Genomic DNA, 16,676 nt, shown 5'->3' on the forward strand with positions numbered 1-16,676 from the left:
TCCACCTCCACCTGCATCCCGCCATCCTTTCTCTCCATGTCGTCAGTCGAGGCCAGACGAGCCCGGTTCGAAGGCAGCCTGCTTAGCAGCTCTTGTGTTGCGATCGCGTTCCGGACGAACTTGGCAACTTTCCTGCAGGGCTGCTGAAAAACGCGTGTTGGGACGTCGAGTGGAAGAGTGAGGAATCTGTCTTGGAGAGTCTCTCGCGTGCGTGCGTGCGCGCTTGTTGGCGGTGTTGTCTTTGAACTGCCTCCGGAGATCTCGTCAAGGCTGAGGCCTGTCACTTCCAAAAGACCGACTCTCCGCAGGGGACTCGGCCAGGGAAACGCACGTAGCTTATTTCAGTGCAAGACCCGCAAGCCCGCCTCACCGCCACCGCGGTAAATCTCGCCTTCAGAGCGCCGCAATGAAAGTCAAGTATAGTGAAAGCGAAGCGCACGATTGAAATCAGCCATGGGGAACCTTTTTCTTCCCAGGGGCCATTTGTGTTACCCCAGCGGGCCAAACTACCACGGCAGTAATCTCCCTCCATCTCAGGGGTTACATTTTCCGATGACGCCCACAATAAGTGAAATCAACGATGTAGAAGTTCACGATTCAAAGGCTCCCTACGCATGTTTTTAATAGCGCTTATGCCACTTACATTTTTTTTAAGGTCTTTAAGCACACATTCAAATGATACAAACACATGTAATGTATTGACAGAGCATGAGCAATGGATAAGAACAAAATATTGTACAAACAGCATACAGATGTTTACAATAAACAAATCCTTTTTTTTTTTTCAAACTAATAAACTGATCTTCTCATCTTCACTGCTGCCGCAGTTACGTTGATAATGTAACCAAGTTGTTTTTACCGATTACTACCGTAGCTTTAAAAAGTAATTTGCCTATTTTTCTGATGACTTGATTTTAAAAGTAACTAGGTTAGATTGTAAGTTACTTTAATAGTTACATTCAGCAGATACTGACAATCCTCCCTAACATCCAAATGACACCCGGTTTTGCCACTTAATCAGAAGTGCATTTTTAACAGGTGACATTTACGAATAAAGCTTGTTTTTATTGAAAATAAAAAAAAGACAACCAGAAATAATAAGTCTTAAACATAAATGGGCTTCTTGTTTTTAATATTTTTCTAGTCTTTCTAGCCTTCATTTAACATAAATATTTTTTTACTTGCCATATTTAACTATTAATGCTGTAATAGCAAAACTACATTTATCATGCACATTGTTTATAAATATAATTTGGGGACCTCCTGTAGTCACACAATTTGGTGGGAGTTTTCTTCAAGCTTGAACACATACCGCCATCCGTTTTTTGTAGTGTTATTGCATCGTCATTATTATTGTTTTTTGTAGTGTTATTGAACGTAGAAAACACCGTCGACAGCATCGAGTGCGCAACTGAAACAAACAAACGGGAATCTCTCTCCTTCCCCCATTGCTGTGTACGTAGTATGGTATGGACATGTGAGTTGGCAATGTGCAGAAAAAGGGAAATCATTTACAGTATGTAGCAAAATGTCACTGTTTTGCTGCTGAAATGATAAGTGTGTTGCTATTGATGTTGGATGTTAAGAAAGTGTTGGCAAATGACCTCCATATGACTTTCAGAAGTGTCTGTGTTTAAACTAATTCAATAATATGCCCCAAATATGATAAAATGTTTTATATATATTACAGGACGATGAAGTCGTTCTCCTAATTTAATCCTAATGTCCCGAGTTTGCTTCATAGGAAACGGCAAATAACAGAATTAAGGAGCTCTCAGTCCACTAAAGTGCAATGTGCCCTCCGTTCCTGCAGGTGGTGGTACAGGCAGCCAGCAGACCATTCTCCATGAGGAGCAGTAGAAGATGCCGGCTCTGCCAGCACTGCTGCTGTCAATACACTTCCTGTCCTTCCTGCTGCTAGCCAACATGCCGCCACGCTCGCTCTGTCAGACCCCCGTGCTCTCCGCCGTTCGCATGGGTGAGTTTCCCCCCGCAATAATCGTTCAATTGATGTGTTCATGATGACATCCGGTCAGGGAAGTCGGGGTGCATCAACTTTTCCAAGTCAGAGCACAGAAATTCGGAATTTTTTACATAATCTGGAATCATTTGTGATTTAGCCATTTTGTACTAAGCAGCCAGGACACAGATATGGCTACCTCTATTTACGTTATATGTTGCAGTCAATTTTAGAGAGTCACAAAAAAGCCCTTTCATTTTGTCTTACATTGCATTTTTTTTTTCTTCAAAAAACAATTTCTGTCAAATTCTGAATTAACAATAACTGACAACCAAACTTTTCAACATTAGAGGGTACGAGGACTTGAACAGATTAGTTGACTCGTCAACGTGTCGACTTCCCTGCGTCGATTTTTCAAGTTGGAAGTCGACTAACCACTTATCGCGCGTTTTTGGCATCGAGTCTCCCAATCGGCCGATTTACAGACGACTAACTACTTTGTTGAAAAGGTTCATTCAACTTGTCTTCAAATCTATACAGTCTTTTGTTTTTCGTTTTTTAAGGCAAAAGGTTTTGGTTAACTTGGACTCGTTGAGGCGTCGACTGCCGCCTTCCTCAGAAGTCAGTTTGACAGCTTCTGAGGAAGGCGGCAGTCGACGCCAAAACGAGTCGAGGTAAACAAAACCCTTTGTCTTAAAAACAAAACACGACTAACTACTTGCCTGGCCGTTGCCGTTGTCGCCGCACTATAACACTCTTGAGCAGTGAAATGTGGCCGCACGACTTCTGGTCTGAGATTAAAAAAAAAAAAAAAAAATGGTGGCGAATGAGAATAGCTGTTAGCCTTGCTAACTTGGACTACTGTGATCAGCACTAGTTTAAACGGGGAACTCAAGTCACTAGTCCAAACACAGTATTCTGATTAATATTGATTTCATTGATTAATCGACTTTGACTTTCATCACATGGTCGACTACAAAAGATCTTGAGTCTTTCAACCCCTTACCTGCACACATGTAGCTTTATTCTCTTTGTTTAAAATCATTAAAGTTCTCATTTTGATGAAGGGTGATATTGAAATTCAGCAAGTTGAAAATTGGGCCCCGGCAGAGCAATTAGAGTAAAATATGCTGCTGCTCGTGCACTGAAAAGAAGCATGTAATTATTTCACCTTTTGACTCAATCTACAATACATCATTTTGTGTCATTATTTAAAATCAGTGAGCTTCCTGCAAAGAAAACAATTGCTCGACTTACCTTGCTTTAAAATGGTCCATAAATGTTCTGAGAGAAAATTGCTGCTCAGGCCCGTTGTAAACAGACATGTCAGGATTTCACTGTAGAGAAAATCGACATCGTCTTGTGTTGTTATGTAAAATCGGTCAGCTTTCATGCTTTGATAAGACACCAATCGAATCCGCAGCGTTGAAAATCGGGTCCTGCCAGAGGACTGAGAATGACATTTGTGGCTGCTCGAGTGCCGTAAAAACTTGAGCAGTTATTTCACTTTTGACTTCATATCTTATAAATCATCTTTTCTTTTTTCAAAAGCAATAAGGTTTGTGTTTCCATACCAATAAAGACATTTGGAAAGTTGAAAATTGGGCCCTGGCAGAGCACCGAGAAGGAAATTTGTGGCTGCTTGAGCGCCGTAAAATAAAAACAATTGAACAGTTTGACTAGCAAATTGGTCCACTCAGCATCTTGAGGCGTTCTCACTAACTAAGCTACAGCGTAGTGGGGTCTTAAATAAGGTTTCACGAGGACCCTCCAACAAGAGTAATAGCCACTTTTGCGATTATAGACTTGTTGCTGAGAGATAAAGTGACAGGTTCTATAACGGAATCAACACTCGTAACATACCTGCTCTTGTGTAATCACCCTGGCAAAATGTCAGCGCAAACAGGAGCAGAGAGGAGAGTTACTTCAGGTCCTTGGTGCTATTTCAGGCGATCAGTATCATTCCTCAATCTGGTCGGGGGAACGGATCAGTGCCTGAAGCAACTCCATACAAAAACAGGCAACCAAAAACAACAACACAAAAACAAAGTTCAAGCAGGAGGCAATACTCTCGACGTATGGAGGACCAAAACTGCCCAAATAAAAAAAATAATAAGTGAATGTATAAATAAATAAATAAATGAATAAATAAAGAAATTAATAAATAAAGAAAGAAAGAAAGAAAAAAAAAGAAAGAAAGAAAAACGGATATAAAAAATACAATTCCAAATTACATACAAACATTTTAATATAAATGGAAATAAAAACAGCAAAATATATATTTATATTATCCATAAATAAATACATCAAAGTAATTAAAAATGAATACAAAAATAAAATACGAGATTCAAAAAATAAAAATAAATGTCGAAATAAATACAAAAATAAATATATAAATATAATTAAATATCAATCAATTAATAAAAACGCTCTGCTCTCACATTTTTTTAAATTTCATGCTACAGATGCTCTGTCAGGTCGAAATGCTATTCAAATGAAGGCGCGGTCCTAAGCGTGTCTTGAGTTGGACTCTGGCGTTACAAACTGCCTTTCAATTTTGTCATTTTTATGTGTCACATTTTATGTCATATTTCGACTTTTATTTTTATTTTTGAATCTCATTTTTTATTTATGGATTTATTTTTACTTGTATTTATTTATTTATTTAAGGATAGTTATATATTGTTTTTATTTCCATTTATATTTATTTTTTGTATTTAATTTTCGAATGATATTTTATTTTATATGTGTTTTTCTATTCACTCACTTTTAGTCATTTATATATTTATTTGGGCAGTTTTAGACCTCCATATAGACCGACAGTACTGAGAACTTAAATACAAGCATGAAACAAAAGTGGTTAAAAAAAACAAAAGCAAAATTACTTAATTAATTAATTAATTTTTTTTACAAATTATACATCTTTTTACAAAGCTGTCCTTCACCATCTCTCTCTGTGTCTTTAGCGGCCATTTTGGATGACCAGTCTGTGTGTGGGCGCGGCGAGCGTCTGGCGCTGTCGCTGGCCAGGGAAAACATCAACAGCCTGATGGAGAGCCCGGCCCGAGCTCGAGTGGAGGTGGACATCTACGAGCTACAGAAAGACTCCCAGTATGACACCACTGACACCAGTGAGTGAAGCTCTCATCTCATTCACATAAAGAAATGATAAAAATAAAAAAAATACACAAAACGGGATGGTAGCAGCCTTAAAAGGATTATTTTTGGGCGGCTCGAGTGCCGTAAAGATACATGTACTAGTGTGACGATTGACCACACCATTATTTAGAATGAGTTGAATTTAAATTAAATTTACGCACGCACATACACATACTCACCCACACACACACACAAAAAAAAAATAATAATAATAAATAAAAATAAACAGCAATGATGATGACATTTCCGAATGAACAATACTGAGCTCTTAAAAAAAAAAAAAAAAAAAATTAAATTTGTAAAGTTCAGAAAATGGATGGATGAGAATTGAGCCCTGGCGGAGCGCCTAGAATAAAATTTGTGGCTGCTCGAGCGCCGTGAAGGGACATGTAAGGATTTGACGTTTGAGTTAATTTACATCATATTGTGCCATTATTTAAAATCAGTAACTTTCTTGCTTTGATAAAGCAGAATAATGAAATTTAGAAGAGTGTTAAAATTTCAGAGTTAAATTTTGGGAACATTTAATTTAAGTTTGAGTTAATTTTGAGTTAATTGGTGTATTTTTACAAAGTTGATCACCTAGTGTCATATGAACTCTGAAGAGATTTAACTAGTATCTACAAAGAGTAATCGCCATACACTAGTGTAAAATCAACACTGACCAGTGTTAACTAGTATTACATTTAAACGACCATCAGAGTTGTTTTAATCCCATCTCAGTGTAAAAAAAAAACACTTTAAAAAGTGTTCTTATAACTATATTTAGTGTGGCCTAATACAGACACTTTTAAGGCGTCAAATTTAACTCTCTAGGTGTTGAATTAACACTGCCATTTACATTCATTTGTGTCATTATTTAAAATCAGTAACGTTCTTGCTTTGATTAAGAACAAGAATGACATTTTGAACGATTCGACGAAATTTGATACGATTTGATCCGTCAACCCGGCGAGCTCAGCCATTCATGTCGCATATCATCGGAAATCACTCAGATGATCACTCAATGAATTGTGACCTGAACTGAAGCTGATAAGGCAGCGTTGGGAAGTGGTCAAAAACATCGTCCTTATTAGTACCGCCTTGTTTACTACAGCCTTTTTCTTCCCTTCATTTCGTTAAGAAAAAAAAAAGGGGGGGGGATGCAAATGACACTCGGAGCTTTGAAAGTGCACCATTTTTTTCTTTTATGAGCTTATGCTGATGAGTTTACATGTTCAGCGGAGACCGCCAATGAGCCGCCGAGCCGGTCTCATTAAAAGCAGCGGACCAGTGGCCTGCAGGAACAGCTGCTTCGGCCCACCGCTGTGCCCGACGCGGCTCCATAAAATGCGAAAAAAAAAGTGCAGGCCCGAGACTCCCTCGCTTCCATTGCGATACTGTAGCTCTCTGACCCTGCCACCAGCCAGCGGCAAAATGTCGACTTGTGCATGAGAAGGCTTGCGTACATATGCGCATGCGGACGTGTGTTTGTTTGTGTGCGTTTGTTTGTGTGTCCTTGACCGACGGGCAGGAGACTCTGACAAGCTTGTTTGCCCGAAGACAATTTTTTGGTGGGGTCTTTGGATCACAGAGCTTGTCGTCTTACAGCTACGGCTGACTGAAGCGCGCGCACACATACTTGTACTTATATAATTGTGAGGACATCCGTACACATTATGCATTTCCTAGCCCCCTCCCCCTAACCCCAACCATCAAAAATGATTGCCTACCCCCATTCCTTACCCTAACCTCAACCATAACCCAATTCAAACCTAAACACTAAAACCAAGTCTTGACCCTCAAAAAGACGTCTTGAGTTGCGAGGACCGGCCAAAATGTCCTTACTTCACAAAAATGTCCTCAATCTGTTGGTTAACTCATTCACTGCCATAAATTCATTAAAAAAAAAAGATTATTACAAATTATAATTTTTTATTTGATATATATATTATATATAATTTTTGTTATTTTTTAAGATCGTTATTAATTACATGACTTCGCTAGTTAATTAATCACAAATTCTCTATGTTCTAAATGTACAATACAAAAATTATAGGTTTTCATACTCTTGTTAACAAAAGTGAAAAAAAATGTTAAACTATTTTTTTATTAATTTTCTAATTGACTAATTGACGTTTATAGCCTTCAACGGCAATAAATGAATTAAAAGAAAGAAAGAAACTGTTAAAAATTCGGGGCGTCGCATGACTTCACTAGTTAACTCACGAATAATTACAAATTTTATGTACAAAACTAAATGTACAATTAAAAAAATCTAAATTTTCAACAAAAGTTGAAACAAATGTTAAACTAATAGAAATAGTTCAAATTAATTTTTGACGTTTATAGCCGTCAATGGCAGTGAATGAGTTAAAGACGTATTTTGGTCCTCACAATGTAGTATGTACAAGTACACGCGCACACAAATACAGCATACATTAACATGTCAACAAATGTATTCGTTTATCACCACATAATAAACATGCATGCATATAGAGCTGTCAAAATTGATCAAGTAATTGTTTATCAAGTTAATTGACAACTATTTTAATAATCGAGTAATCATTTAGAGCCATTGTTTAAATTAAATGTGTCCAAATACTCCAATTTCAGTCTCTCATCAGTAATTTTTGTAGTCCTTCATCAGAGTACAGTGATTATCTTTTGCATTTAATCCAAATAAGCAAACATTTACTTTTACTTTGGGAAAAAATGGCCATAAATTGATCCAATTGTAATTTGATCTTCACAAGTCCAAACAAACAGACAAACAAATATGCCAAAAGCACGTTTTCAAAACGTGGCAACATTCACAGTGCGCGGTTGAAAAATAAATGTCAACGCCCTCGGCTAATGACTTCCTTCCAATCAATGCCACGAGATTGGAGGTGTTGGTTAAAGCTGCCTTGCCCAATAAAAAATACATTAGTTCCGATTTTATGATTCTCGAGAGGCGTTGCCTGATGTGAACCATACCTCACATTAGAGTTTTCCCGCTGCCGTCCTGCCCAAGGCTCAAACCACAACCACCGACCCCCGAGTTAACCACTGAGCTAAAAGCACGGGTCGCTAGCTCAACAACCAGCACGCTCTGTTGAGGGTGCAAGTGCAAGCTGGCTTTGGTTACACTGACCTCCAATCCGGGTCAAGGCACCAATGTATTGGTGGTCATCCAGTGGTCCTTCCCGAGGCTCAAACCTACGCGACCGTCGTCCCCCAGTTGAGTGTCAAGTGCGCTAAACTAGCAGCTTTTGCTTTTAGCTTGTTGCCGGCACCTTCTTTAGAGGATTCCGAGGAGTAAGGTTCGACTAACGTTTATATGTTAGCATCCAGGACAGTTACACGAAGCTGGAAAGAGTTACGAAAGTATCGCTAAACACATTTATCAATCAATGGGACATATTGTTTATAAATGGAGAATGTTTATCACTAAGGAAGACTGCAATTGGATGAAGAGAGAGTGTTGCCTAAATATGAAAAATATCTGGCTGATTACAAGAGCTGTCACAATTAATCAATTATGAAATTAATCAACAACTATTTTAATAATCACGTAATCGTTTGGAGACATTTTTCATTTATTTAAAATGGTCCAAATCCTCTGATTTCAGCATATCAACAATAATTGTCCACTGATTTCATAAAAGACGACTCATTATCTTCTGTGTTTAATCAAAATAAGACATTTGCAAACATCTGTTTTTACTATAGTAAACAATGACTGGATCGACCCCCCCCCCCCCCGCTCCCTTTTTTTAATCACTATACAAATAGGACGTACAAAATAACTACCAATAACAGGTTAATCAACAGTAATCTGGGAAAAATGCTTTTATAATACACTTAAATGCCAAATTTAAACGAATACGATTAATCGATTGAATAATCTATAGATTAATTGATTCTAAAAAATATTCAATAGTGACAGCACTACTCATTGCTAACCTCTCTGTTGCTAAATCTATGATAATTAAAACATTAAAAAAAAGGAGGAAGCCAAAGATGTCCAACAAAAAAAACAACAACTTCATCCCAGGTTTAAAGTTAACAAAAGTGCATCTGGCAAAGCTATTATGTGAACAGATGAGATTAAAGTTGCAAAGTCTGGAAGGAACGTATATGGAGAAAAGAACTCTCAGGCCACAACCAACAAATCCTCTTCCAAACTGTGGCGTTGCTGGTCAAATTGATGTCATTGTTTGCGATTGCTTTGCTACTCCAGAGTCTGGACGCATTGCATTGAAGTTGTTGCTGGCAAAATCAATCAATCACCATTTTGCGCCGTGCTATTCAAGTTGTCTTTACAGGACGGCCATGCCGAGAGAGAGAGGAGCAAGTAGTTTCCTTTTTTTTTTTTTTTTTTTACAGACAATCTGTCTTATCACCAACTGAAGAACGCCGAGGTTTTTAAAAGATACTCTTGTTAACCCTTCGCAGCTTCTTGCAAGATAAACATTTTTAAGTGCTCGCCCGAGAGCTCTTTTGTGCGTGACATGGTTCAAATCGGGCAACGCTTCTCGAGAATAGCAAACTTAAAGCTGGTGTGTATTTTTTTTTTTTTAGGTCAGCGCACATTTAACCTCCACCTCCAAACTCATCACATTGATTGCACTCTTGGCTGGCCGACTCCTGAGCGCGATAAGCTCTTGAAGAAGTCATTAGCTGTGGCTTCACATTCTTTTTTTTTTCTCCACCTTTCAATGTGAATCTTTACATTCTAGTTCAACATGGAAACAAACCAACAGTGTTATTGTGATATTAGTTTAACTGTTTGTTTATTTTTCAGACGTGGATGATCACATTATGGCAAGAAATGAAGTAAAAGTAAAATAAACTTTTAAACCATATGAGATTCTGACGTGATAACCGTGAGCAAAAATATCACCGTGTCACGCTATTAAAATTTCAGCTCTAAAATGACCGTTTTTTTTAAATATTTGGGTAAATAAAAACATATTTTCTATGCAACACAATCTATTTGATTTTTAAAATAAATATTTAAAAATAGGCTGTTCCTTCGCTATAACCAGGTTCACTTTTGGCGGCTTTGCTATTTCGCCGATTTTTTTGTGTGCATTTTTTTTATTTATAGTAATGTACCTATTTTATACAATTTATGAAGGTTTGAATAATAATAAATAAAACATAAATCTAACTACTTTGCTGAATTCATTTATTGCAGGTATTTTAACGAAGGGGGCACTGTATATATTTGGTACAGAAGAAAGTTTAAATATATAATTTTATATTTATATTTTTTTCCTGTTGTAATTCTTCTTAGCAAGTCACAGTGTCGCGTCGCTGGTGAACTATTTTTAGAACCGACCTGTTTTTGTTTTTGTTTTTGTTTTCAGCAAAATGCACATTGATAAACAGAGCAAAAAGGTGGCCATGTTTTCAACGTGTCTTTCGTCTTGCTCCCTCCCTCCTCCTCTTCTCTGTGTAACTGCTCACCCCTCTCTTCTGTGCTCGCCGACAAGGAGAAAATACAAGTTCATTGGAGATAATTAAATTCAAAGAGGTTTATTCAAATATATTATTCAATATTGCGCCCTGCTTAGAAGTCTCCCAACATTTACCAGCGGCAGCCAGTATTAGCGGTTCATGAAATGTTAACTTTTCAAAGCCATGGTAAACCGTCAAACCGGTAATTGGCCAATGCCTATGACCAACATGAACTCATTTGCTCCCAAAAATGTATAAATGCGTTCTATTTTAAATATTACCATGCTCTCAAAGATGTTTTTTTTTATTTATGTTTTTTTTATGTTAGAGCTGAACTGAAGAGAATGCATGAAACAATGGTAGTTATTACAAAAACGGCCAGCAGGTGGCAGCAGAGTGTACGAGATCAACCAGGGCCACGTTGCAAAAAGCTGTTTCCCCGCACGCTTTAAACAGATTTGTGAATAATGATGAAACTTAGCTGTATTCTAATGCTAATTGCTGCAAACTGGAAACAGATAGAAATATACTTTTTTTTTTCCCGATGAAAGAAGAGACTCTAATCTTCCTTTCCATGTTTTTTTTTTATAGCAACAGAACACAATATTCTGTGGGCCTTGCAAAATCAGTCAAAATCCAGTAAAACAGCCGGGAGCGAAGGGGCTTGCTTCAGTGAAAATGGCTGCGAGTGAATGAGTTAAAATACAATAGTGTGTAGTATGACCAAGTGATCAAAAATAAATAAGTCAGTGTAAACGTATGCACAGATTGAACATTTGAACATGTCTAGTAAAATTGTACTAAAAAGTTAAATGTAATTCTAGTAGTAGGGTATTTAAAATCCATTGACATTTTGTAGAAAAAGCCACAGAATTGTCAGCGAGCCATTCATGTGGAGAAACAATCCTGTTTGTAAGCTTGACTTAAACTTTCCCCCTCGCTCTTTTGACTCCCCTTACAGCGTTCTTTGTCTCGCCTCATGAGATAAGAGCGCTTGTTGACCCACAGGTTCGTCTCAGTGATCAAATTCAAGCGTGTGCACTATTCGTGTCTCTGAGAAGCCGGAGAGCTTATTTTTGTTTTTTTCCCTCCTTCCTTCCTGACTCGTATTCTCAAGAAGCCGGGACAGGACAATTTGTCTGCGATTGATTTTTTTTGTTGTTGTTGTTGTTGTTGTTTTGCTCTCGATTCCCTGTGTCCGCCCGAGGTTAGGCGACGCAGGTCAGAGAGTGATCTCCAAATAAGAAGACAATCTGTTTTGGATAGCAAAGCATATTTTCAACTGTAACGCGGATGCCGAATTGCGTTGTGTGGCCAACATCTGCTTGTTGAGGACAGCGGCAGATGTTGCCCTTTCTCCGCATGGGGGTGTTTCTTTTAATTGTGTTTGTCAGGCGGACGTGTGAGCGAGAGCGGTACTGCCGTTGATCGATAGGCGCATGCTGCTCGATACGCTTTTTTCACCGCCAATTCTTCCACTTGGCATGCTGGGAAAACGGAGGGAGGCATTAAAGTCTTCATTTAACGCCAGACATGTCAGGTTCTTATCTTGAATGCAAGGAAGTTGATTCAATTGCAAAGAGTAAGAGCTCTCTTAAGGGTTAGGCTTTTATTAGCAGGGAAATATTTCATTATGCAAATTTATTTCAGAAATTGTGGTGGGTCATCATCAGACAAGTAAATACCTAAATTAGTTTTTCTAATGATTGTTTTCTTGGCGGAGAGGACGGGCATTTATCAGGGATGAGGCCTTTATTTGTACAAAATCATTTTCTGCTAATAAAAATACACGTGCATCATCTGCATCTCATTTTTTCATCAGTGGCCAGTAGAGTTTATTGACACAACTACCAGGAGTACCAAAAGTGTGTAAGGGGTGCATTGTTTATCTTGAGGTAGGCATTTATTTTCACAAATTTTTTAATAATAAAAATGCATGTGCCGTAACATCCACTTAATACAAATAAACACCTTTGCCAAATAGATGTGTCTTTTGTTCCATGAGTTCCAAGAGATTTGATTTATTTAACAGTAGAAAGTTTCAGCCTTTTATTAGTGGTAAGGTGTTTATCGGAAGTGAGACATTTGCATTTTTATAACAAAATGCATGCACTGGGATATCTTCATACAAATGAATGCCTTGCTCAAGCTAGAGGCCAATGAAGTTTATTTAAAATTTGCCTTGTGGAGGTAAGGTGTTTATTTGTTTTTGTACAAAAACGTTTTCCTAATGAAAAAAAAAAAGCATTTTGGAAAAAGAAAAACAAATAATTATGGCATGGAATCTATTTGGGTGGAGGCACTTAATCTATTATGCTGTATTCTGCGACGTGACATCTGATATCTGACACATTTTACTTTCAGCAGCATCATTCTGACAGGTGTTGACTTACTACTCTCATAAAGCAAAAAATAGGTAAAGGTGTTGATTAAGAGGGAGGTATTCAGTTTGTGTATATGACTTTTTTAAAGTACTGTATATTAAAAAAATAATTATCCATGCGTAAATGTTACTTTGAAACTATATACCATACTACAAAATAGGAAAGATAAAAAGCATTATTTGAGGCAAATTCATGCTTTTTTTTATTTCACACTCGTGTCACTATTCTGGCAGGTGGTAATATCTTAAGTCTAAATAAGGTAAAGGGCATTTATTAAGAGAAAGGCATTTATTTTGCACAAACCCATTGACATAATAGTATTGCAGACATAAAAATAATTTTCCACGAGTGAATGACTATAAAATATGATATTAACTAAGGTAAAAAGTCTATTGAAAGCATTATTTGAGGAAATTTGATGCGTTTTGATCTCCACTCAGCTTTACCATATTAAGAGGTTTCCATCAGATAGTTTGCCCTTCTAAAGGCTAAGCTTGCAAGCTAAATGAGGGCTTATTAGGAGGAAGGCATTTATCCGTAGAAATCCATTTTTATGGTAATATGATACATTGTCTAAATACATTTTATGAAACACCATATTACAAAGGATGAATGTATTGAGCCCACACATTTACTGTATTAAAGGGAGGGCTACTATTTGAGGAGATGAGAAATGAATTGTTCCACTTTGGCTCCTTCCTACTGAGAGGTTTTTCTAATGTTGCTTCTCCCGTGTATCCAAATGAATGAAAACACTAATAGTTCCATTGTTAATTAGATACCTCTCTGTAAAACAGGCTTCGTGATACCGCTCTTGTGTTGGATCTCATTACTGGTGTGCTCAGTCAGTGTATTTTCTTGTGTTGTTAGTTATAACAGTGCAAATCAATTCAAGGAGCAGCAGCAACAGCAGGCAACACTTTGGCTGGCTGCTGTTGTCCTCGGGGGCGATCATCCTCTCAAGGAAATCAGATTACAGCCAGTCGCATTTCACTGCTGCAATGGGATCAAGGGGATGAACTCAAAAACCCAAACTCCGCTTGAATGCACCATCTGCGTATGAATCCTATACTGTTTATTTTATTTGTATTTGTATTCCCCCCCCCCCCCCCCCCCCAGTGTGCCAGATTCTACCCAAAGGTGTCGTTTCGGTGATCGGCCCTGCGTCCAGCCCCGCCTCCGGCTCCACTGTCAGTCACATATGCGGCGAGAAAGAGGTAAGTGAGTTTGTCACGTCAAGTTTTACACTACTCACGAAAAGTTGGGAAAATTTGCCTTTGGGGTGAAATTTCAGAATGAGCGTAAAATGCATTTTAGCCTTTACAGGTGAACTTCTTTAAACTTTTGAATGAATCCATCCATCCATCCATCCATTTTCTGTACCGCTTGTCCTCACAAGGGTTGCGGGGGTTGCTGGAGCCTATCCCAGCTGGCTTCGGGCAGTAGGCGGGGTACACCCTGAACTGGTTGCCAGCCAATCACAGTGAATGAATCCCATTTCAATAAAAAAAAAAATATATATATACAGTTCATGACTATTTTGTTCTACTTCCCTATTTAGCTTGGGTGTAATTCCACTGTCGACCACTAGATGACAGAACACCATTTAGTTTCACACTGTAAATTTGACTTAAGAAGAAGATTGAAAACAGGAAGTTCAGTGTTTCAGCCACTGATCTGAATATATGACTGGATGAAGCCTTCAGGCCGCCATATTGCTCCTCCCAAGAAACGTTTCTCGGCATACGATCCTATACATTTACAGTATCGAAATTGGAGAACATTTGAGACAGTACATAGTGGAAACAGCAGGATTTATGATGTTTAAAATGTGTTAAACACAAACAAGAGTACTTCAGACATTTTACAACTTGCCTTAAATACGTATATAAATTATATGCTTAATGATGTTTACAGGAGGAAACTTTAAAAAGAATTATAGCTGTAATGCAACAAAAGACGCCTCTGCCAAATCTAATATTGGGATCTGAGGAACGGAGCGATAAAAGAAACCTTATATGTCTCATCCGTACGTATACCGTGTAGTTTATACAGTAGTCTGCTCACGAGATGGGATGAGCAAGATGGCCGCCGTGTGACTTCAACGGCTTGCACGGGCGTGTATGGACTATCGGCTATCCTGTTATATATTCAGGTCAGTGGTTTCAGCTCATCCTGCTTTTTGCTGAAGATTATTTAATGCCAAAGCCTCTTCAATCCTGCTCTTTACGCCTACAGAAATTGATGACTCGGTTCATTTTACAACATACATCTTTGGGCATGATTTATGTACTTTGTGAGATGTTACATTTGTTCATTCGGAAATATGGGATTTGTTTACTATTTGTACACTGTTGGCGTTTGCATTGCTATTGCTCCCTTTCAATATATGATGTGTTTAAATTGAGTGCAGCCTGATATCATTTCATTGACATGAGGAAAAATGACTTCTAATTGTGTTAGCAAAAGGAATATTTAACTTTTGTGAATCTGTACAAAATTATTTTCTCGTTTATTCCGATTGAGGTGTTTGAAACATTATCACTCGGTTTGGACCAACCAGGTGTCAGTTTGGTCTCATGATGTCATGATCAAGAGGACCGTTTCAATTGAACCAGGAACATTGGTCGAAACATGGTTTGAACAATTGTTGTGAGTTTTACTGTTCAGCTACTTGTTATAAAAAAAAAAAGTTGTTGCCAAAGGGACCAAAACACTCAATAGTTGGGCAAAAGTTAAGTTAGCCTGTTAAGGTTCGTGTGCATTTCAGGGTCAACCCAAAATTTCATCTGCGAGTCCAATATCTCTCTTTTCATTGTAAGACTCTTGAACGGGTCTTCATTGTTGACATCAGTTACTGTAAGCTCCTCCTACTTACAGATCCCGCATGTGAAGATCGGTCCAGAGGAGACGCCCCGCCTGCCGTACCTGCGCTTTGCCTCCGTCACCTTGTACCCCAGCAACGAGGACCTGAGCCTGGCCATCGGGGCCATCCTGCGCTCCTTCAGCTACCCCTCGGCCAGCCTGGTCTGTGCCAAGGCCGAATGTGAGTACACTTATAGCCAATAGATAACTCCCAATCATGTCAATCTTGTTGTGCTGTGTTATTACTCAAGCTAAAGCTAAATGCTATCTTGGTTGACTGTTCAGCAGTGTTAAACAAGTCAACGCACTCCCCATATCCGAACCTATTTTCTCGGTCCGGCAAGCTCGGCTTACGTTGACCAACACCGGCAACCACAGTAATAAGAAAGTAGGACTACATTTCCCATGATTCTTTTGACACAAAAGCAGGAAGTTGTTTTCGTTCCGGTATGATGATAACGCGCCTGCTAAGCGGGTCGATGCGGTTGAGAATGAGACTGAAAACGTGAATGTCATCTGAAAACGTGAATGTCAAAAAAAAAATAAGAAGGAATTTAACAGTTAAATTCCCAGTTTGGCTTTAGCCACAGGTGTTTTTACACAACAGGTGGAGACGAGCTGGTTTTACCTGTCAGTTTGAGTAGAAGCACCTGTAGACCGGATTCCCCTAACCCTGTTTATCTTGCTATGACAATTCTGAGATTGACACATACATGTTAGGTTTCTTCAAATGTGAATAATGTTTATCTTTTTGTGTTCCATTTGAATAATTTTTGTGTACTACTTGACCTACATTTGGCGTTTCATTTTTGTTACTTGGTTTAATGTAAATGTATTAAGAATATTTGAGTATTTGCGCTCCGTTAGTTCGTCCTGCTTGT

The 16,676-nt window shown here is 38.3% G+C and overlaps 1 protein-coding gene across 6 annotated transcripts in view; it reads left to right on the top strand.

Moving 5' to 3' along the window:
- grik5 (glutamate receptor, ionotropic, kainate 5) overlaps positions 1-16,676 on the top strand; it is a 142,832-nt gene that overhangs the window by 84,315 nt on the left and 41,841 nt on the right. For all 6 annotated transcript variants that reach the window (XM_086077693.1, XM_086077688.1, XM_086077692.1 and 3 more), the window contains 4 exons: positions 1,814-1,978; positions 4,927-5,091; positions 14,050-14,147; positions 15,811-15,976. In XM_086077693.1, the coding sequence (XP_085933819.1) occupies positions 1,864-1,978; positions 4,927-5,091; positions 14,050-14,147; positions 15,811-15,976 (544 nt within the window). In that variant the 5' untranslated portion in view covers positions 1,814-1,863. The remainder of the gene's footprint in view (positions 1-1,813; positions 1,979-4,926; positions 5,092-14,049; positions 14,148-15,810; positions 15,977-16,676) is intronic.

This window comes from Leptonotus elevatus, chromosome 6 (assembly GCF_054856555.1).
Source record: "Leptonotus elevatus isolate MCC_2025b chromosome 6, RoL_Lele_1.0, whole genome shotgun sequence".
Classification (NCBI taxonomy): domain Eukaryota; kingdom Metazoa; phylum Chordata; class Actinopteri; order Syngnathiformes; family Syngnathidae; genus Leptonotus; species Leptonotus elevatus.